This window comes from Mirounga angustirostris, unplaced genomic scaffold (genome assembly GCF_029215605.1).
Source record: "Mirounga angustirostris isolate CCGP_5_RB_7025 unplaced genomic scaffold, mMirAng1.0.hap1 SCAF_13, whole genome shotgun sequence".
Taxonomy (NCBI): domain Eukaryota; kingdom Metazoa; phylum Chordata; class Mammalia; order Carnivora; family Phocidae; genus Mirounga; species Mirounga angustirostris.
In genome coordinates, this window is record NW_026991721.1 from 65,154,371 (window position 1) to 65,176,171 (window position 21,801).

Sequence of the window (21,801 nt, forward strand, 5' to 3'; positions counted from 1 at the left end):
GGGATTGAGTCCCATGTCAGGCTCCCTGCTCAGCGGGGAGTCTGCTTCTCTGCTCCTCCCCTGGCTCATGTGCATTTCTCTCTCTCTTGCTCACTCTCTTTCTCTCTCAAATAAAATCTTAAATACATACATACATACATACATACATACATACATACGTACATATACACACACTCATTTTTAAAAACCAGGTAAGTCCAAATAGTGTTTGTGTATACAGAGCTGCCCTCATGGTGATTAGAAAATTCACATGAAATAAAGTGATTAACAAACACTGTTCGGATCAGGTAGATACTCAGAGTTAGTTGAATTTGAATTTACAGTCGGAATCAGCGGTATTCCTTATGGAGGCGGCAGGCATGAAAACTTAGGTATTCCTTATGGAGGCAAGAAACACAGAAACCTCAAGTTAATTACCTTTCATGGCTTCAAACATGGTAGGGAAGAAAGAACACAGGGTTTTGAAAGGTGATCTTACGTTAAGAACGGGAAACAAGAGTCACGGCAAGTTTGGGTGAAATGGTGGCTCTGACGTAGTGCTCGGCATGAGTTAGCTGCTCAGGGAGGGCCTGTTGTAGACACGTCTGTAATAATTTTCAGACGTGCTAAATTTAACCAGAGTTTGAGTTGACACTGCTTAACTCAAGGGGTGTCATCTGCATGGACCCCCAGGCTGTGTACAGTCAGATGTGGCTGTCCTGGGTGTTGATCTCACCATTCCACCAAGTGCCATAAGGAATCAGCTGTAGAGGTTGTGTGTCATGCACATCACACAACTTTGTCTCCTTTCACGGAAAGAGAGTAGGGGGCCAGGGGACGTTTTTGCTATCTGGACAAGGTTCGGATGAAATTGCACATAATACAGAACCCCGGATTTATTTCATGCTGGCCGCTCAGACAGCCCTGAACAGGACGCACAGGGAGGCCCTGAGTTTGGAGGATGCTTGGCTCGTCTGCAGACATTGTCATTTAGGTCTGGCTTCTGGTAATTAGGCACTCCTGGCCGGACTCTGCTGTCAGCACGCCTTTGAGACAAATTGCAAAATCTGTACAACCATCTGAGAGATAGAGAAGTAGACCCCAATGACACTAGAGGGGATATTGGTAGTTCTCAAAAGTTTGAGAGAGAATGCTTAGAGAAGCAGTTCTTTAACCTGAATTTAGAGGTCCTTTTCCTGTGGTGAAAGGGTAAGTTCAGACAAGCATCAGGATCTGAGAGGATCCTGACAGGCTGCAATGATAGGCTTAATCTAACAGGATGAAATGCAATGGAAATAAACGTAAGGTTCTGTATTTGGGTCAGAAAAATCCCAACTATGCATGAAAAGACTGGGTGAAGAGGTAGGGATATATCTGAGGAGTAATTTACATGAAAAAGACCTCGAGGAGTTCAAATGACATAAACTTGACAGTCTTTTGTGGTTCCCCAAAATCAAATGCAGCGTTAGGCTGCATTAATAGAGGTACAGTATTTAGGATGAGGGAGGTGATAGACTTCTGCTGTGGACTTGTCATAGGAGGAGCACCCCTGTAGTTCTGGGCTCCAGGCTATGAAAGGAAACGAGACAAAGGATGGCCCCTGGATGGATATGGTAGTGTTCCAAAGCTGTCACAGGTAACAGAGGAACAGAAGAGGTTTGGCCTGGGTACAACTCCAGGAGGACCTGAAAGCTATCATTAATATCTGAAAGTCAGTCATGTGCATAGCTCTGTTCTTGTTAAGAGGAACAAGGAGAATCCGGGGATGAAAGTTATAAGAAGTCCCAAATAAGAAGGGTCTTTTTTTCCCCCTTAAATATGTTTTAAGGTAAGATGGACTGCCTCCTTAATTCTATAAGTACTGGGTGAGGCTTCTAAGAATTGAGGCTTCTAGCGGTGGGAGCGGATGACCCAGAAGAACTTCCCAGCCCCAGGATTCATGATTCCTCTGCCTTCCAGTGGTGACCCTGTCCTGCGTGGTCCTAACACAGGCAGGCAGCAGACAGAGCCATGATGACAGGAACCATCTGGGCAGTGCTGAGGGAGCCTCTAGAACCTTCTGATGAGATTTGCACGCTCTTGGGTCAGTCCTCATTCGTGCGGCCAGTTCTTTACTCTTCCAGGGTAGATCGGGGGTGGGGGGGTGAGGGGTGGTCCCTCTCTTTCACCAGAGGCTCTGTTTTTTCCTCATTGGTTCTTTCCGCGTGCCCAGCAGTGTGCTGGGTACTGGGGAGGCTTTGGGTCGAAGGACAAAACTCTTGCCATCTTCAGGTATGCAGCCTTTTCTGGAAAGTAGGACAGCACAGACAAACCCTAGAGCGAGCCTTGCAGTTAATGATTGTAGGTAACTGCACGAGTGGGTTCTTATTCGTGTAGTAGTAGCGATACATACCCCACTTAGCTCCAGGGACACCTTTTCCCCATCACATTCCCATCTTCAAAGTCAGATGATCTGTTTGAGACCTCTCAGTCTCCTGGTGGGCTAGGGGCACGGGGGCTGTTTGTATATACTTGTAGTCCTCTTCTTTCCCCTACAGGTTATAGAGCTTTGAGGAGGTTAAGTCATTTTTTTTTTTTCTTTTTCATGAACATGATCTTGCGTAGAGTTAGTTCCTAGCACAGTGACTACCTGTAGGGAATGTCTGCTTTTATACTGTTACTCTCCTTCTCATGGTAGGAGCAGTTCATTCTGCAGTGGCTATACTGACTCTAAGTGGAGTTAGCTAGAAGCCTGGGTGAGGAGGGACGGGCATGAAAACTTAGACAGAAACAGAAATGGGTTTGTGGACTCGCAGTGCGCATCCTGTGTTTGTTGTTCATACGTGTTAGGTGCGAGCATGTAAAGAAACAAGAAGGCACATTTCTATCCTCAGTTGTTAATCATAGTTCATCATTAAATGCCCTTCATGCTAAATTTCCTCTAGTAAATGTTATTACAAACAATTGTACTGTTTTATTTTTCTAGCATTAGTGAGTGTACAGCTCCAGCTTAAAAAGTCTTTTTTTTTTTTTTAAATTTTATTATGTTATGTTAGTCACCATACAATACAGCATTAGTTTTTGATGTGGTCCAGCTTAAAAAGTCTTGATTCTAAATTCTTGGCTTTCAGAGGCTGTTTTTTGGGTTTTTTGTTTGTTTGTTTTTGTGTGTGTGTTTTTTAAGGTAACCCATCTTATTGTAAATTCTTCTTTCTTTCAGGTAGGAATGAATTGATAGCCAGATACATCAAACTCAGGACAGGCAAGACGAGGACCAGAAAACAGGTAAACTGACCGGCCTGGACACTGTGCATGTTGGCGAATGGCCCCAACGAGGCATTTTGGCTGCAGTGGCTGTCTGTGCTTTGGCTCCTAGGAGCCCCCAATTTGAGTTCCCTGTAAGGACATCAGTGTTGTAGGTGTTTTCAATTGGCTCAGTTTTCACTGTTCATCATTTCAGTGACCCCTCACTGTGTGGTCTCCGGAGTCCTTTTCATACCTATCTGGGAAAGCGTCACCACGAAGGAGAGTGTAGGCACTGCTCCTGTACCGTATTTTAATACCTCTAGTTCTTTCCCAAACTGCGCATCTGTAAACACTGCAAAAGCTGCAGATGCGAATACGCTCAGAAGTTGTGAAACTTGGAGATTTTGCGCATTGTAAAATCCTGGAACCATTACCCATGAGTCATCATTTCGATGAAACAGTAACCCCAGCAGCCGTGAGTCTTGGCCTGAACATAATACTGAATGGTGTGCGTCCAGGGAATGGTTGCTCCTTCAGCTACGGCTTTTTGTCAGTAGCTGCTGTGACGGAAATGAAGTTACAACTTAAATACATTTGTGCAGAGCAGTGTCAGGAATTTTGCTCTGCCCTTTGTCAGGGCTCTGGCTCTCCTTGTTCCTTCTGATGCAAAGCAGCCCAAACCCCTGACCCAGTTCAGAACTGGAAGGGATGAGAAATTCATGTTTAACGAAAAACAGAAAAAGAAAGGAAAAGCGGTGTGTGTAGGGGGGGAATCAAACCAACCTCGTGGGTGAGTTGTTAACAGAACAAAATTATTTTTTAATGTTGACCTATGCGGATCTATCTGGCATGGATTTTTAAAAAACTATCATCGTACCGAAAGGCGAGCTCAACTGTGGTCTCTTTAAGTGTGAGCAGCAGATTCCAGTTCTCTGCTCCATGATGAGTTGTTTTCATGAGTGTTTATGGCGGGGAGAGCTTTTCCCCAGGAATGCTTACATGTGCCCCCGCCGGGAGCCTGGCTGCTGAGTCAGCACAGAGGGCCGTGGCCTCCTGCCAGTACGTAGAGGCGGGGCATTGTCTGTTCAGTGGATGGTCTCCCCCCCCCCCCCCCCCCCCCGCAACAGTGGACAGTGGCCCTCTGCAAGTCAGAGAATCACCTAAGAACAAAACTCGGGTGAGAACAAGTAAAACCAGGAGCCGGATGGAGGGGTGAAGAGGATGGGGGAGTTCCTGCTTCTCCGTACTTTAAAAAAAAAAGAAGGCAAATTGGAAAAAAAAATTAATCATTGAAACTCAAAGATAAAAGGATCTTTTATTACCCTAAATCCTGTTTTTAGAGTCAGTATTTGAAATGAAATAACCGCCTCTCAGTCTGAGTCGCTGAACTTTTAAATGGAAGGTTCTAAATTTCTGAAACAGACAGCTCTAATTCCCAACATGCTGAAAGCCCTGGACCTGAGCTGTGTGCTGGTCTAGGAGCTCTGGTCATGTGCCCAACCCCTTCACTGGGGGACTCTTCTAAATTTAACCAAGTCTCGCTGAAAGAGATGCAAATTTGTTTACCCAGTGGAATCATTGTGTTTCAGAAGCTGGGCTTGGCTGGCTTTCCACACCCGGCATCCTGGGGATGTTTTTAGGCAGCAGTTGGTGATACCTCTCCAATGTGAATTTGTTGTTCAGCAAATCGTGTGGTTTTCAACCCAGATTTTTAACAGGATGGCTGGCTGGCTGTATTCACACTTTTCGCTTTGTAATAATATGCAAATCCACTTGGCGCCCAGTCAATATCCAAAAGAGTGGAAGGATTAAAGATATTTATAAGGGCAAAAAAAAAAAATTGCTCTGCTAACTGGGTCTTTCCATTTGTCTTTGAGATCTAATTTACATGTCAGTATTATTTTAACATTTGCTACAGAATCCAGAGCTCTTAATGAGATCAGAATATAACCGACGGCTTCAGCTTTTTGATTCTGCAGAATGTGCTAATTTATGGATAGTCTCTTCTAAATTGAGAAGAAGGGATTTTCCCTCCTGATACTGAGAAGCTATAAATATTTTCATTTACCTCTAGCCCCACCTTTTAAATTTCATAAAGAAAACAACCCCACTCTCTCCCTCTCATCCCGTGCCCGTGATTTCTCCCTGGTGAGAAAACTAAGAGCAGCCTAACTTTCATCCTGAATCAAGTCACTGCAGTGATGACCCAGTCTGAAAAGCTTAGAGCAGCGCTGGGGGCTTGGTGTCTGGCTGGGACTGTGTATTCCTAACTGCAGAGCTTTGTTGAGATGCAAATAACCTCCCCCTCACCCCCCACCCCAAAACCCTCCCAAGGAGTAGCGATTTTATATTTGATTTCCTTTTTTTGTTTTGTTTTGTTTTGTTTTGTTTCCCCTCATAAACCCGAACAATGTAGGTGTCTAGTCATATACAGGTCTTAGCAAGAAAGAAAGTTCGAGAAATTCAAGCCGCCATTAAGGTACGTCTGGCTTGCCCAGTTGTAGGGGGCTTTTCATCTCCATGGTTACAGGCTTTTCCTTTGTTTTCCTCCCTTCCCCTACCCTGCAGGTGTCTAGTCACATTCAGGTTCTTGCCAGAAGGAAATCTCGTGATTTTCATTCCAAGCTAAAGGTATGCGCTTTCCTGCTTTTTGGCTTGTGGTTGCTATGCATCTCACTTCCTGTTTTCCATGGTGACTGGTGAATGCCTGGTGCTGGGATTCTCGTAACCTAGTTTCCTCGCATGTGAGAGCTGTTTACATTTCTTTGTGTCTAATCTCTCTTTCTGTACTAGCCTCACATTAAGCTCAGAGTGTGTGTGTGTGTGTGTGTGTGTGTGTGTGTGTGTCCCTAATAACAATGCAAATGCAGCAGAGAGCTGGTCTTGATAACTTTTCAGCACAGAAACATGATTTTTTTTTAACCTTCAAATGTCCACCAAACAGCCCCGGGCTAGGAGAGGGGAAAAAAAGTCCAGAGACGCAAAGTTAGTGTAGAAGTAGTAAATAAATAAAATAAGAATCACTTCCAGAGTAGTTATCATGAAATTACTTTTTTTTTTTATCATGAAATTACTTTAAAAGAATATTTAGAAGTTGTTTTACGCTTTTTATGTATTTTAAAGAATACTTATGAAAAACACATCTTTTTCACTTAATTTTTCGAAAAATGTGTTCTGTAAACACAGAGTATTTTCTGCCAGATTTCTTCCACATTGCTCAATATTGTTTTTTAAGTGTACAGCTCTGTTATTAAAAAAAGAAATTTGAGGTGAGGTCTTAAAAAAAGATCATAGAGATGGGAAAGCTCTTAAATCCATGTTTGTAATTCCATTTATACGGGAGTTCACTTTAATTGTTCTTTACAGGTGTCTCATTTTCCATTCTCTGAAAATATATTTCACAGCAAAAATGGAGGCACTGACAGTTTTTAAATGCAAGTTCTCCTTATTTTCTCCCCTTCCAAAATTTGCAGTAAAACATACATGACTTTTTTTTTTTTCCCCATAATGCCCGATTTTAGAAATGCAGAGGGATTATAGTTTGCCCAGAAGAGCTTTGCTTTATAATAAAAATGAGTTTGGAGCCCATATTGTTGCCTTTCCCACCTGCCTTTTTTGTTGTTGTTCTGTTCCGATTTTTTCCATACATTCATTAAATTTGTTTTTGTACTAAACCTAAAGAACAAAGTGTGATTTCACAGCACTGAATGGTGAACACTGGGATCCTACCCAAAGTCCTCCAACTTTTTTTTTTTTTTTTTACGCAAACAAGGCTGGCTGTGGAACAGGACTAGTGACCAGGAAGGAGCATTTGGTGGCCCTCTGCAGTGGGCAGCATGCTGGCTCGCTCGCACGTGTGGCTGATGGTGGCTGGCTTTTAGCTGCACGGGCTGAGCAGTTGGAAGACTAAGATAACTTCATAGATCCTGCTTTTTAACCAAAGGTGCCGTCCTCTCTATGCGGATGTAACTACCCCAGTGTTTGCTCAAGTTCTGACTTTGTTTCTGGTTTCTCTGCGCTAACGAATTAATGATGTACAAAAGAAGTTTACAGACATCAGTTGTGTGTTTCCATCTGCGATGTTATGAATTGCTCTTATTTCTGTACCATCCATGTGGTTCCTACTGACTCACCGGGGCACACAGCCCTGGACCAGAAGCCCTGTGCATGGTGAATAAAGCTCTCCTGTCCAGAAGGGATTCCCCATGGGATGCAGGAAGTGCTCTTTTTCTCATTTGGGAATTTTGAAGAGTCTTCCTCGTTGGAAACAATTTACCATTACTTTATACATACGTGTACACACAAACACACGGTTGTATTTATGCTTGTTCTTACAAAATAAGAAAAGGTGACTTCCCCCCTCCTTTCAGCCATGGCCCACTCGCCTTGGGAGCCGACCTAAGGAGGTGGAAACAGAGGCAATAGGGTAGCAACCGGCTCAGCCCCCAGAACCACCTCCATCTTCTTGGAGTTACTTGCCTTCCTCCCTGCCACATTATTCTTGGAAGAAGGGAGGCCTTTGTTTCTTCCCATCAGCTAATACCAATTGAGCGCTCCGGGCATGGTGTTCATCATGGTGGGCATTTAACCAGTCAACCCCCTATTCACAGAGCTGGCCGTGGAGATGGGAATGGGAACTATAGGGCACCGTGGGATAAGTGTTAGTGGAAAGAGCCAAGAGCAAACGTGGAGGGAATCCCAGGGATGCACTGCCTGGTGATGGGGATGCAGAGACAGGAGTTAGTGTACTGCAGGGCCTCTTGGAGGTTCTTTCCATTGAGCTCACTGCCAAATAAGTTCCATTATTCAGAGTCTGGGGAATAACAGTGAGGAAACCAGAGCTCCAGGAGTTTAACGGATATGCCCAGAGCCCCCAAGCCTAGTACACGTCACTGTCGGGATTTGAACTCAGATCTTTCTGAATCTTAAACCACTGCTCTCTCAGGCGGGGTTGCATCCAGTGGAGGTGGGAGAAAGTTTTCAAGCAGAAGGCCTCGAGCTGGCACACCCCGTGTCACCCCTCACGTCCCCTGGAGCTGGGCGTGCAGCTCTTGCTACCGACCCTTTCCTCAGCGCCCACATTTTAGAAGCAAGGTGAATTTTTTAACACCGAGCCCTTGGTCCACGTGTGGGCTTCATGTGTGACTGACCCTGTGGTGATCATCCGTAACTTGGGGCCGTGAGGTCCTAGCCACAGAGCTGCTGTGTCACCACTCAGAGGACATTAGGACGGTCCAGGAGCACGAGACTGGCTGTCGCCTACGTGCAGAGATGTTGCCGCCTTCACCTCCCACGGGCACTTGACGTTAGCGATGCCTTCCTTAACCTTCCTAACCAGCCATCACCGGGAAGTGGTCTCGTAGGAGAGGTCGATCTTGCCTGTTTGTCCGTGCTCTCCCGTTCAGCTCTGGAGTGTAACAACCGCACATTTGTGGGAGGCAGGGATGAGCCTCCCGGCTGAGTTCGTTGTGGGGTCAGGCTGATAGCCACGTTGTCTTGGCCTCCCACACGAACTGACGCGATAAAGCCGCTACAGAAGGTTGAAGTCATCCCAGCAGACAAGAAGGATAGCTTCTGGGTGGGCGGTAGAGGGTGGCAGGAAGTATCCAGACTTAACAGAGGTGTTGTGCCCTGCCTGAGAAGATGTAACAAGGCCTCCTGGAAGGGAGGTGGCTGTCCACTGGCCACTTCAGGACTTGTGCCTGCCTGCCGGCCTTAGCCCACTGCTGGGCACTTCTCCATATGTTTACAAGACAAAGGCCTGTAGCCCTCCTTTGAAGAATGAAGCCAAGCTTCATCCTGTCCTCCCTCAGAGTTGGAAAAAGTAGTTTGCTCACCTGGGGCTGCTGCTGGGTGTGGCTTCCCTGTGAGCCCTGTTGCCTATAACCCTCCCTCCTTTCCGGGGAAGGGTGTGCTAGAATTCTTGAGGCTGGTCGCTTTCCAGCCTTTTTTAAGTCACAAACTCATTTTTCAGATTGAAATCTTAGTCGAAACATTTAATATATAAATGAGTAAACGCTGTTCTTTTTTTTTTTTTTTTTTTAAGATTTATTTATTTGATAGAGCAGGAGAGCGGGAGGGGGAGAGGGAGAGAGAAATCTGAAGCCAATTCCCAGCTGAACGCGGAGGCTGGCACAGGGCTCGATCTCACCACCCTGAGATCAGGACCTGAGCCAAAACCAAGAGTCAGGCATCTAACCCACTGCGCCACCCAGACACCCCTAAATGAGTAAACACTGTTTTAATTGAAGCTCGTGCTCTTTTATCCTTAGCAATGGTCTCTTTGGCTGTTCCACTGAATAAGGTTTGAAAACCCCTCTGCTTTAGGCCAAGGGAGAAGGAGGTAACTTCCTCTCAGCTGTCCCTGCAGCCTTTTCAGGACAGCGCACGCTCTGCATCGTGCTCCACCATATTCCTCCGAAGCAGAGTCACGAAGAGAGTGGTCATTCTCATGTCACAGTTGAGGAATCATCCTAGCTACGAAAGTCAAGCTCTTGAAAATCTGTTAAAATAAGTTCCAAAGTCAGCTTTATGCTTCTGCTGATTGCAGAAGTGGTTCTCAGAGTGCCTGTTTGTGAGCCAGATCACCCTAAAAATGTGTGGGCTTTAATTTTAACTTTTTTTTAAAGATTTTATTTGTTTGAGAGAGAGAGAGAGCACACAGAGGGAGTTGTTTGAGAGAGAGAGAGAGCACACAGAGGGAGAGGGAGAAGCAGACTCCTCACTGAGTAGGGAGCCCAATGTGGGGCTCGATCCCAGGACCCTGAGATCATGACCTGAGCCGAAGGCAGACACTTAACCAGCTGCGCCACCCAGGCGCCCCTAATTTTAACCTTTGTAACAAAATTTGTTTTGGGGGAAGTTTAAGATTTCCACAAAGATTTGAACTTTATAAAGCACAGAAATGATTAATTCAGTCCAGCAGACTTTTCATTGAGAATCCAGTGTGTCTAGACCCTTGAGTAGATAGATGTTGGGCATAGAGAGTCAAATAAGCAGAGTCTCTGTTCTTGAGGACCACTAAACTTTTCTGTTGTTTTTGGCCACATTTGGGGAAATACTAGATTTCCAGTAGATTGTCCCGCAGTTAGGGGAGTCTGCAGTGGAACAGAGTGGTGAAAAGAGTGGGCGGTTTTGAGTGTGGGAGAATTAAGGAAAGCCTCATTGGAGGGGGTGTCATTAGAACTGGGCATTGAGGAAGGCAGACAGTTCCCCCTCAGATATGGGGGGTGTTTGGGGAATCACAAAGAACACCATTACTTGGAGGCACGGGATGGGAATGAGCCTGAAGGAGCCCAACAGGAAGGTCCCAGATCATCTGTGGGAGAGTGAGGGTCACCTCTGGGCCATGGGGAACCTGTGGGGAGCGCTCACATGTAAGCTTTGGAAAGCTCTCTCCCACTGTTTTCAGAGGGATGGCCAGGAGGGAGGCAGAGCTGGAGGCAGGCGGCCTAATTCAGGGGCTGCTGTAGTCTGAGAGAGAGAGAGGTGAGGGCTTGGACCAGGCAGCCACACCCCCCTGGGGCCCATCTCTGTGGTTCACGTCAGCGCTCCCCGCCGTCTGCGGCTGGTTCCCGCTCCGGTCCACTCTGACTGCTGTGAACTCTTCCTTCCTCAGTGTTTTTAAAGAGTAGATGATGTTTAAAGCTCCAGTCCTTACGAAGTTGGAAAGTGTGCACCCGAACTTTTCAGTAGCACCATTGAACTTTTAGGTTTTTGAAGGCTGGGTTCTCTTAAAGTAATGGCAGTTGACTGAGGGTGTGCATCACAATTAACTATGAATTTGGGTTGCTAAATTTTAAATATAATTTAAGTAGTGCAGAGAATTACTATAAAATACTTATATTCGTATCAACCAGAAATGATCATTTTCATTAGGACGTATTTCCTTTAATTTTTTTTCAGTGGAATGCATCAAATGGCAAAACATTATTCTTACTTTTTCTAATTTCCTCTCCCCAGCCTCCTTTCCCAGCCGATCTCAATCTCCCTCTTTTCCCCACCCCCACCAACAGTATCTTTCCTTGCCATTTATTTCCCTAAGAAAATAAATCTGGTGAAGACTATTTTCTCCTTTTGCCCTTGTCTTAAGATGAATCTAGGTTTTCATCCATCATTTACTCTGAATTTGTGCTAAAGCCATTGCCGCCAACATGAGCCTCTTTAACATACAGCAGCCTAAGCCAAGGTAGATTTGACCAACAATTTGGGATGACCTTGGACACAGACTGTAACCGTAAGGGAGGGATGCCAGGGGCAAGCAGATGGAGGGAACGGTTGAAGTGGCCGGGGAGTGATGTAAGGAGATGATGAAGAACCAGGAGCAGAGAAACTGGGACAGTAGCGAGAAGGGGCGAGGGGGGTAGGCAGAGTGCAGCTGAGATTCAGGCGCCTCCGAAGATAGATAAGGAAGTACAAGGCATTGGTGGCCAGTGTGCCAGACATTTGGACATTAAACACACTTTCAGTTTTTTGTTTTAATCTTCTTGACTAAAGTGCCTTAAGGGACAAATCAGAGTGCTAACTGCTCATCTAAAATAGAGCTTAGCTTTGAGGAATCTTTCTCAACGATGGGCATGCCATGTTGTGGTCCCTGCCCAGACAAAATCCTTGTGGCCCACTGCTCTCCAGGCACGAGGTTGGTCTTAGGTGGCTTCGTAACGAGGCCTGGTTCTAGTTCTAAGGTAGAAGATAACAGCCTTGTAGGTACATAGCGTTCCCGTGACCTCTGGGTCTGTGGAATGTGCATTTGGCAATCCCAGATGCAGACTTTTTTCCCTTGGACCCCGCATCACTAGCTGCATCTGCAGTGACGTCCCCCATAGCAGGTTCGTCCCCCCTCATTCCCCTGCCGCCTCCGGCTGAGCGTTGAGGAGCAGCGTCCTGTCTGAGAGGGCAGTGTGTGGTAGGTCTGAACACTGGGCTGCCACTCTAGAAATTGTTCCCTCCTTTGAATTATTTCACTCACCATTAATTGACCAAGAGGCCATGAACTTTTTTTTTTTTTTTAAGCTCCAGGGATTTATTATCCCAGCCCGTAGAACGAATGCAGAAGTGTTGTCCACGCAGGAAGCAGTCTTTGTGCGCTACTCAGAGTTCCTACTTAGACTTTCCTGCTCTGAGTCTCTCTGTGTGTTCGCTTGCCCCGCGAGGTTGTCCCGCCCCTGCCCAGTGGCCTCCTTCCCTCACGCCAGCAGGGCATCCTGCAGACCGCCGCCACACTCTGGACCTTCATCATCATCTTGAGAAGATGGACCAGGCCACTTGTGGCGTGGGGTGTGTTTTGGGGAGTGCACAGGTCCAGACGGTACCCGAGGACAGGAGGTCTGCATTCTGCCCTAACCTCAGCAGGGGGACATCTTGGGCAGTAGATGGGTTCATGTCAGGCTCTGGAAGAAAAGTCCGTACTTGCTGCCATTGTGTCACACCAGTAGAGCAGAGAAAGGCCTGAGACTGTCCGATTGTGTCCAGTCGTTGGGGACCAATTTACGAGCTACATGTGCTCCCTGGGGCCGTTTTCTTCATTCTCGCCCTGCTGGCCTTTTGTGATTTGATTTCTGAGCAAGCCATTCTTTGCAATCTGCCATTCCTCCCAATAAGCAGAGAGCTTAAAGTTCAAATTGTTGATTTAATTCTCCCGGAGAGTTCAGGAACTTCGCTGGGGCATTGCTGCCGTCTACACTGCTACTCCCTGGTTGTATCACCGCTGATTCCAGCCAGGAGTGGGCCCGTCCACAGGGGAGACATGCTTCACTTCATCCACTGGGGCTCCCCGCGGCCCCCTGAGCCCCTCTGCTCCTTCAGCATCGGCTGTCCATGGTAGCCAAGCCCAGGAAGCCCGAGCCGACCGCCTCCTTGGTCTCACCGCCAACCCCGAGCCACTTGGCCTGGCCGTGCAATTCGGGAAATGATACGCTGCCTCTCCTGGCATCTCCCGATCCTCACCGGGTTCTTCGGCATTTGCAGCATGCGCCCTGTCTCCCCAGCGATATTTTCACTGCCTCGTTTTTAGTTTAACTGAGTTAGAGCTAAGATGGGAGACCGGTAATGTCTCGTACTTGGGTGTGATGGAGTTAGAACCACTCGTCAGCAGTGTGGTGACGCAGAGCTCACAGTGTAAACTAGAGGACTGAATGCGTGTACCTTTCTGTGTGAACCGAGCCAGGTCTGGGTTTGCTTTTTAAGGGCAACAGAAACAGCCTCGTTCTCTACTTGTATCCTTTTCTAGAGACATCCCATTGTTAATGGGCCTCCAGTGTAGACAGTGCCCTAGAGGAACATGGTGCCGAAAGGTTATGGAATTGGTACCAGGGCTCCTAAGCCTTTCTGGTCACCTGGGCCCCATTAGACTCCCACGTTCACTGAATGGCAAGGCTGCGGGCATGATGTGGGGTGCTTAATGCAATTCCCAAAGCCGTCCTGAAAGTGGGTGTTCTTGTCCTCAGCTTAGAAATGAGGAGGCAGAGGCTTAGAATGGCCAGGTGACTCACCCAAGGTCACGAGACTGAATTTGCTCCCAGGGCTAGCTGGCACCAAAACCCAAACTCTCTGCCTGATGATGTCCTGCTGCCTCCCCAAAGAATGCCTGTCAGGGATGAGGGCTCATTTCCCTGACTGAAGATGCTTCCGCATTGTCTCCCTCACTGGAGCCCCCTCTTCATGCATATTTGAATTAAACAGCAGATGCGTGGTGGGAGCTGATAGTCTGGAGCCAAACTTGAGCCTGCTGCTGGCATGGGTTCCTCTGACTTTTCAGGGGAGATTGACTTCTTGCCCTCTTGTTGTCGCCTCCCAGGGGAAAGGGGGCCGTGGTCAGAAGGGTGCCTTCCCCCCCCACCCTCCCCCACCCCCCGGCACCCAGACCTAGCTGTCGCTGACCTGAATGCCAGGCTTCCTGGTAGAGTCATCAGGCACACCTACAAATCACCTGGCTCCTCATCTACAATCTTTTATGATGCTAAGCCCCACATTGGAATTAAAGGAAACACTATTGACAATTATAAAATACTAAATATAGCTTAGTACATTTAAAAATGAACAATGGTAAAAGCCTTGAAAATTTTTTCTTTGATGTGAATGGAGTCTTTGGCATTTGGAAATACAATAAGATGAATTAATTGCTACTCATTACATGGGAAGTCAGGAGAAGTATGAATGTGCCTTTCCTCCTTGGCAATAGCTGTTGTCCGACCGAAATACCCCCTTTTGTATTTACTCCTGCTTTCTCTAATAATAAGCAAATTAGAGATCATGGCTAGAAAAATTCAAGTGCCCTCCATCTTTTCTCCCAAACCATCATAGAGTTTTGTGATGTTTATCTGCTCAGGGGCTAGCGCTAATAATTGCAGAGGTCATGTGAATCCACATAGTGCAAGATGAGAAACAACATCTGCAAGATGACTTTTTTGGAAGAGTATTCTGTGTTTTGTCTTTTTCTGAAAAAGTGATTTTGCAAGCAAATTGCTATCTTTCCTCTCTTGTATTATATTTTTGTATTGCTGGGGAAAGTATATTTGGGGAAACACATTTAAAGGCTATCCAGAGTTTTTGAATCCATAGTCTTTTTTTCAACGTTATGTATTTTTCATGATGTATTGGTGGACTTCCCCATAAATAAAGTAGACTGGAGTCTTTACATGTTAAATTGATGGCTCCTGAGCAAGCTTTTTGGAGTATGTTGATGTAGTTTGCTGTTCATTAACATTCCAGATGTAACAGCTATAATATGGTACACGCAAGCTCATGAACCTTTTAATATTCCCTTTAAAATTTGTTGATGGTTAGTGCCGGAAGATGATGAGATAGTTGATTCCTCGGGATAATCAAAGGCCGAGGAGGCAGAGGGAGGTGGGAATAAGACTCCCGTCCAGTCTGGAGGCTGATTTCATAAAATGTCCTGGAGTTTGAGACCCACACTGCTCCAGCCATGTGCATTTCTGATATGGCTGCCTTCCTGTCACGTATATTCCATGTAAACACTTCCCAAACATGGTGCACATTTAAACGGTAACGAGGAGGAGTCTGCGGAGCCCAGAGGGGTAGCAGCCGCCGTGCTCTGCTTCATGAAATATGAAAGCCTGTTTACTAAGTGACAATAACCATTTGAAAGGTTTCGGGCTGAGGAGTTTATGCGTGACACAGCCTGCTGGACCCCGTGTGGCTGAGGTGGGGAGGCCATTGACAGCATGGTGTGCCAGAAATTGGACAGGGAAGAAAGGCAAGTGGGCGCTGAGACCTGCGTCCCTAGGTATAGTGCTTTATCAGCTTCGTCCTCAGGTCAGACGGGCCATTTGTTCTTAGCAACCCCCCATGTTTCCTGCCCCATAAATATTTTTCCACATTTCAGGTCATGGGCTTGAGTTAGAGTTCTGTTGTAAAAGGGAGATTTGCCTTTTCTTTCCCCACTCGCCAAACATTCAGCTTTTTGTGGCCTCTTTCTTTGTCATCTTAGGGATGGAGGGACTTCAGATCAGTATTGAGGACTCCGTGTGAAGTTGTCCAGGCTTTTTGCTAGGACACGGCGTTCTTGTTCATGCATGCTCGTGTAGAGACATACACACACTGAGAGTATTTCCCGTAATCTAAGACGTCATAGGCGGTAACTCAGTATTGACTTCATAACAGTTTTTCAAGATAAGACAGTGTGCTCAACCTTTGTAAATCTCATCCGCGTTTCAGAAGTGTTGGTGTGAAAACCTCTTAGAATAAAATTATTCTGGTGTACAAATGCAGCCTAGATTTTTAAATTTACCTTAGCATCAGTTATTTGGGTAGATTAACAACTACTTCCTTTCCCCCTTGATTCCGGGGTGAGCAGCAAGAATGGAGTGCAATGTCTCAAAGACCAGCATCTCAGACCAGAGAGACACAGAGAAGCAATCTCCTCGGGTCTGACACCTAGAGTTATAATTTCTTCAAAGCCAGGCGTATATCTCTGGGCTGAAAATGACAATTTAGAGGCCCTTCCGTTGAAGTCTCTCAGCTTGGCATCCTTCCGTTCTCCCATTTCAGATTAAGTGGGTCTACAGCGAGGCTCTCGGTTCCGATCTCGAGATATCGCCGGCAGGCCTTATTTGCAGCGTTGCTTTAGATTTTAAACACAAAATTTTAATCTTTTTAATTTTCAAATATGTATTTTAGATAAAGGGGGAGATGTTACTAAATGAGAAGGTAGAGTGTCTCCACTTCAAAAGGTAGGAAATCATGGGTATAGACGTTTTAGTTCATTTGCATAAAATTGCCTATTCTCAGATAGCTAGGTCAAGTGCAGAAAGAACTTTCTACTTGAGATAAAATTTCCTCTCCACACTTGGCTTTCTCTCTGTTAGGATAGACAGCCAAGAGCTGCCCAAATTTTAACATCTTGCTGTCTTTTCACCAGTTCTTTCGGGCTATGTTTATTAAGATGTATTTGCTTATAAATGGAATGCACACTGGTAGCAGCAGATACTTTCAGAGCCAGAGGGCTTTAGGGCATCAAATGCAACCCTTTATTTCGTAGATGAAGAAAGTTAGAGGGTTAAATGACTAACCCAAGGTAATGAAGCCCATTAACATCAGGCCTAGGCAGGTGTGGAGCTGCATCTCCAGACTCCCCTTTACGGGGATGGAGCATGTTGGGGAGACAGGAGTGACTGATTTGCTCTCCTGCTTTTGAGTATCTGTTTCATTCAGGTACCTCCTGGGTCATAAGAGTCCGACCTGACTTTATTTAGCAAAAGGAAATGGCCCTGTCCCGAAGCTGGGTGACCTAAAGAGCAAAGCTGGTGACTTTTCTCCTTTCCTCGTTGATTGATTTCCTTGTTTAAAAAGAAAAAAAAAAGTATCAAACTTTCGTGAGCATCTTCAAGAACTTTTCCATCAGCCTAGCATAGGGGAGCATCTCCAGCACCTCTGATAGAATAAAAGCAGGCTTTGGAGATGTGGGGGACTCCTTTCCATTCGGATCCCGACTTTGGATTCTTGAGTCCCTCCCCCTGAGGGTGCACAGACACTGTGTCTGGGGGAGCCGGGTCACGCCCGCCATCAGTGTTTCATGAACATGGAGGCCCCTGATGGACTTCTGGAATAGAGCCAAGCCCACAGCTCTTTGCCTAGTTATTCCTCAATTTGCATCAGCCAGACCAGCAAGAAGACTGGGCTGTCACTGTCCCAGCTCCCCGAGCCTGGCCCCTGGCAAAGTGGTAAGGCTTGTTCCTTGTGGTGGATGGCTCCTGTGGTTATACCTGTAATGTTACGTTCGCTCAGAAGTCATCTGAGGGCATTTATAACCTCTCATTAGGGGTTAGGTGGCTTGGGGGCTGGAGTACAAGGTGCTGGATCCAAAAAGAACCCCTCGGTGAGTTTGTATTGATGTCAAGGCACTCGTGACAGAGAAGGGTGTTGTGGGACTGGAGCTGGGTTTTCTGTTCATTAGCCTGGGACCCCTCTGCGGGGATGATGAGGCAGGTGGCAGGTGCAACCACAAGACCAGCGAGGAGTAGATTGACTGGCGCTGAGATCTGTGTGTGTCAGGTTCTGTTTGGCTTTAGGGCATTTGCACACCTAGTCAGTTTATTCCACTGACATCAAGATTTGTCTTTTTTGGGCATCTCAGTATCTGAAATGATTCAGCTCGTTTAAAAAAAAAAAAAAAGCAAAAGCAAAAACTTTAACAGAGGAAGCTAGCTTTAGGTAGAGCATTTAGATGAGCAAATGGGGGCTCAGCTCAAGGAATGCCGTCTGACCCGAGGCAGCAAAGCCCCACACTAGCGCCTGGAGCCATTCTGTTGGGGATGAGGGATCCTGCAGGCTTCTTGGGCCTTCACCGTGTTCTTAAGCCGTAGCATGTGCCCTTCAAGACGATCCCAATGACCACGGACAACCCCCAAAAGCTGTCACATGAGGCCCATTACTTTGTCAGTTGAGAGCCAGAGAAATGGATAAAATGTACAGTTCTATGCAAGTGTTAGGCTCTTTTCCAAGGGGTAATGTAAGCTTTTTGAAAATTCACATGGTGTTCCTGGCAGTTATGGGACCAAGTGGTGTTTCTACCTTGGGAGCACTTAACTTGATCTTTTTTAGAAGTCCCTAGTAGTTATTTTGTAGGCTTGGATTTTTTTTTTTTTCAACTTCTCCCTTCGGCCCAGCCTCTGGTACCTCAGGATGCTTATGAGTCACCTTTGGGTAAATCCGCACACACTGAAGCCAACTCCCAGCTGTGTCTTAGCCTGAACTTTCCCTTGACCTTCACGCACTGACTCTGAGTCGTAGCTGTGGCGGCCACTCTCTTTGCTTTGGGGCCACCATTTTGTTCCTGTTCCGATGGAGTCTGGCCTGGGAGAGATTGTAGAGACCTTCCGTGAGCAGCCAGGCACCTTGACATGTTTACCACGCATGAATCTCTGCCTGCACCATCAGGATCTGTCACACACCTGGGGGCTGACCGTTTCTCCATCTACACCGGGGAGGCCACAGAACCAGCTCGAAGGGGCTGGGAGTAGTTTTTGAAATGGGTGGACTGGTTGGTAATTGCCTTTCTAGATGGTTATCTGGGTCATACATTCCTGTTAAAATGTGAAAAAGACCCAGAGTCCTATGCATTCTATGTACTCCACATTGTGTGTTTGTGTAAATATGTGTATTTTTTAAGTGAAGAAAAATACCTCTCCCTTTGTCCGCAATTCTTTTAACAAACTGTTTATTGTTGTATCCAGGTAACAAGCATGGTAAGTATTTTCACCACATTGAGTATTCTGTATTTTAGCTGTGCTTGGCAGACTTTTTGGCTAGCTTTGTGTTACCAGCCTTGGCTTTTCTAGAAAAGACCCATTTAGGAAAGGGAGAAACCACTTGCCGAGTAGCGTCCCCTGTGTCCTTGGCTATAGAGAGAACCCGTGTAGCCTTAGACCTCCATGGTGGGGGTACCTGAGAAAGCATGCGCCCCCGCCAGCATGCTGCTTGGCCCCGTCATGGCCCCCCACCCGCCCTGCTGCTTCTGAGCTTCCCCACCAGGTGTCTGCCAGGGCTCCCGGGCCTCGCATGCCTCCAGCAGCTCCTGGGACTGTGGCCCCGTGACAGCGCCCACAGATGGGGCCTGCCCACACCCTGTGGACGGTCCTACCCCAGATCCACCACCCCCTTCTCCTCTCTCCCTCTTCCCATCTGTATGCTTCAGTGCAGGGCCTTTTGGTTTTTTTCCCCCTTTCCTTGAGTGTGTTAAGTAATTGGAGAAACCTCCCTTTGGAAGCTGGAAAAATAAATACATTGTCCACTCTTCTCAGAGGCTTCCCATTCTTTTGAAAAATGGATTAAAACATTTTTTTTAAAAAAATCTTGCCACTGGTAGTCTCCATAAAGGTTCAGAGTTACGGTAGGTTGAGTGTGTTTTAGCCTTTTGGCTGTGTTTATTTATCCGTGCATGTTTGCTTCTCCGGCCTCTTCTGTGGCTCTGTATTTAGTCCATGTGCTCGTGGCTGTGCCTGTTGAAGCTGCCTGGTAGCCGTGTGTTACGTATTAAGTCTGTGTGTCACTGTCACCTTCAAGGATCAGACGGCCAAGGATAAGGCCCTGCAGCACATGGCTGCCATGTCGTCGGCACAGATCGTCTCGGCCACCGCCATTCACAACAAGCTGGGGCTGCCTGGGATTCCACGCCCCACCTTCCCGGGGGCGCCGGGGGTAAGTCACAAGCCCGTCCGGTAGGGGTGGCCCCTACGGGTGAGGGGCCGGCGTGAAGCCATCCACCTGGTGCTTGTTCTTGGGCCTGGTGTGAGGGCGGGGAGGACCACCTGTGGTCAGCTGATGATGCCAGGTGCACAGTGGTGAGAGGGAGGGGGCGGGGAGAGAAAGCTAGAGGCTGGGATCCTGGGCCCCAGCAGAGATGGAATTAGATATCACTTTGCTGGTGCCCTTCTGGGTTGTGATCTGCTTCTTCTGCTTTTTTTTTTTTTTTTCTGGCCCTTGCTCTCTTTTCCTGTGCCTCAAGGTCCCTTTAAGGGAACTAACCCTTAAAGGAGCAAAGTATTCTATTACCATGTTCAGTTTGCGTCTACCAAGGGCTGAGAAGTTAACGTTATAATCTCATTCATCTTCACAATAATCTTAAATGCCTCTCATTGTTATTGCCGTCTTGCAGATGATGAGGTTAGTGAGTAACAAAGCGAGTTAGGTAATGTGATCATGGCTAGTGCCATCAGGACTCAAACCCAGGGCCTTGTGACTCACTCTGCAACCCCTCCTACACAGGCTGCCTGTCCCCAGGGGGTGCCAGGCACCAGAAGCCTCAGGGAGGCGCACAGCAAAGGGGGTGTCTGAATTGCTTCTCGGAGCTCTTGGCCTCTGGTTCAGAGCTTTGTCCTCTCCTGGCCGGGCCCGTGGTGCTGTGAGCTGAGGAGGCAGAATGTCACACAGGGAGCATTTGTGAATGGAGGGAGGAAGAAGAGGATGGGTAGGTGGGTGCATGGATGAAGCAGCCGGATGAAATATTTGTGAGCCCCCTGTCATGTGCCCAGATCCCGGGTAGGTGTCAGGAGAACACGGAAGAGCTGCTGTCTGGTCCCTGCCCTCAGGGCGACTATCTGGAGGAGGAGCTCCGGGGAGGTCTGGGCTGCTAAGCCAAGGATGCAGGTTGCTCTCTGGTGCATATCGGTAACCACATCTGCATCTAGAGAGGGTCACTCAGCAGCGGACGGACGATCTGAGCCCACTGTCTTTAGCAGGGGTTGCAATGTGTAGATGTCCTGAACAGTGCTTTTGTGTGAACTCATAACCCTGATGCCTCTTGCCTTTTGCCTTCCAGTTCTGGCCAGGAATGATACAAACAGGGCAGCCAGGATCCTCACAAGAGTAAGTCTGGGGAGGGGCTAGCCGTCACAGCAAGGGTCTGGTCACAGCACCGCCTGGGTGGCGTTTGCCCAGGACCAGACTGCCTGGGGGCTTGTGGGAGAAAAGAGATTGAATCTGAGATCCCCAAAGTCATCTCCCATCATCCACTGAGGCCAGTAGCAGGAGAGAGACTCGAGTTGGTCTAGGAGAGGCATAAACGGCTCACTGCTGCCTTAAGTGTTAGTGCTCATCCAGCTGGGAACAGGGAGAAGGGCCCCAGGCCTTCGTGGCTTTGCAGGGCTTCCTGAGAAGCCCCTGTCTGAGAGAGGACAGTGGAGGTGCTCCTAGAGCCCGGCGCATCCTGGCTTTCCTGGGGGGTGAGGGCAGCTAATTGACAGTCCTGCTGGTGCTTTGAGGGCAAGGGGAAGCTGAGGATCATCTGGAGATAAAAGCAGAAAGGAAGTCCTGCCCACCTGTTCTCAAAAGAACTGAAGCTGTTCGGCCAAGAGAAGGAGAGCCCGAAGCATGTCCCAAACCTTGCCTGGGAACGGTGACCCCTGACCTCGGTCACCACAGGGACGAGAAGAGAGGTTTGATGAGATGTCACAGCATACGGGAATCAGGCTGATGTCTCTCCAGCTCGTCCCGCTGAAGTGGTGTGAGGCCCGATGGTTTGGTCCCCAGCACCTGCTGGCCCCTCTCAAGCAGAGAGGGTAACTGTCTCTGTCTTGGCAGAGCTCTGCCTGGGCTGTGTCAGCACCTGCAGGCAGGGAACCTTATGGGGGTGGGGCG

At 47.5% G+C, this 21,801-nt stretch overlaps 1 protein-coding gene across 12 annotated transcripts in view; it reads left to right on the forward strand.

Annotated features, from left to right (window-relative positions):
• The window catches only part of TEAD1 (TEA domain transcription factor 1), a 255,110-nt gene that overhangs the window by 182,354 nt on the left and 50,955 nt on the right, over window positions 1–21,801 (forward strand). For 9 of the 12 annotated variants that reach the window (XM_045894123.3, XM_045894121.3, XM_045894116.3 and 6 more), the window contains 6 exons: window positions 3,179–3,243; window positions 5,621–5,683; window positions 5,773–5,835; window positions 18,900–18,911; window positions 19,729–19,863; window positions 20,984–21,030. In XM_045894123.3, coding sequence (XP_045750079.1) covers window positions 3,179–3,243; window positions 5,621–5,683; window positions 5,773–5,835; window positions 18,900–18,911; window positions 19,729–19,863; window positions 20,984–21,030 — 385 coding nt within the window. The remainder of the gene's footprint in view (window positions 1–3,178; window positions 3,244–5,620; window positions 5,684–5,772; window positions 5,836–18,899; window positions 18,912–19,728; window positions 19,864–20,983; window positions 21,031–21,801) is intronic. The other 3 variants (XM_045894112.3, XM_045894114.3, XM_045894115.3) reach the window with 3 other exon arrangements.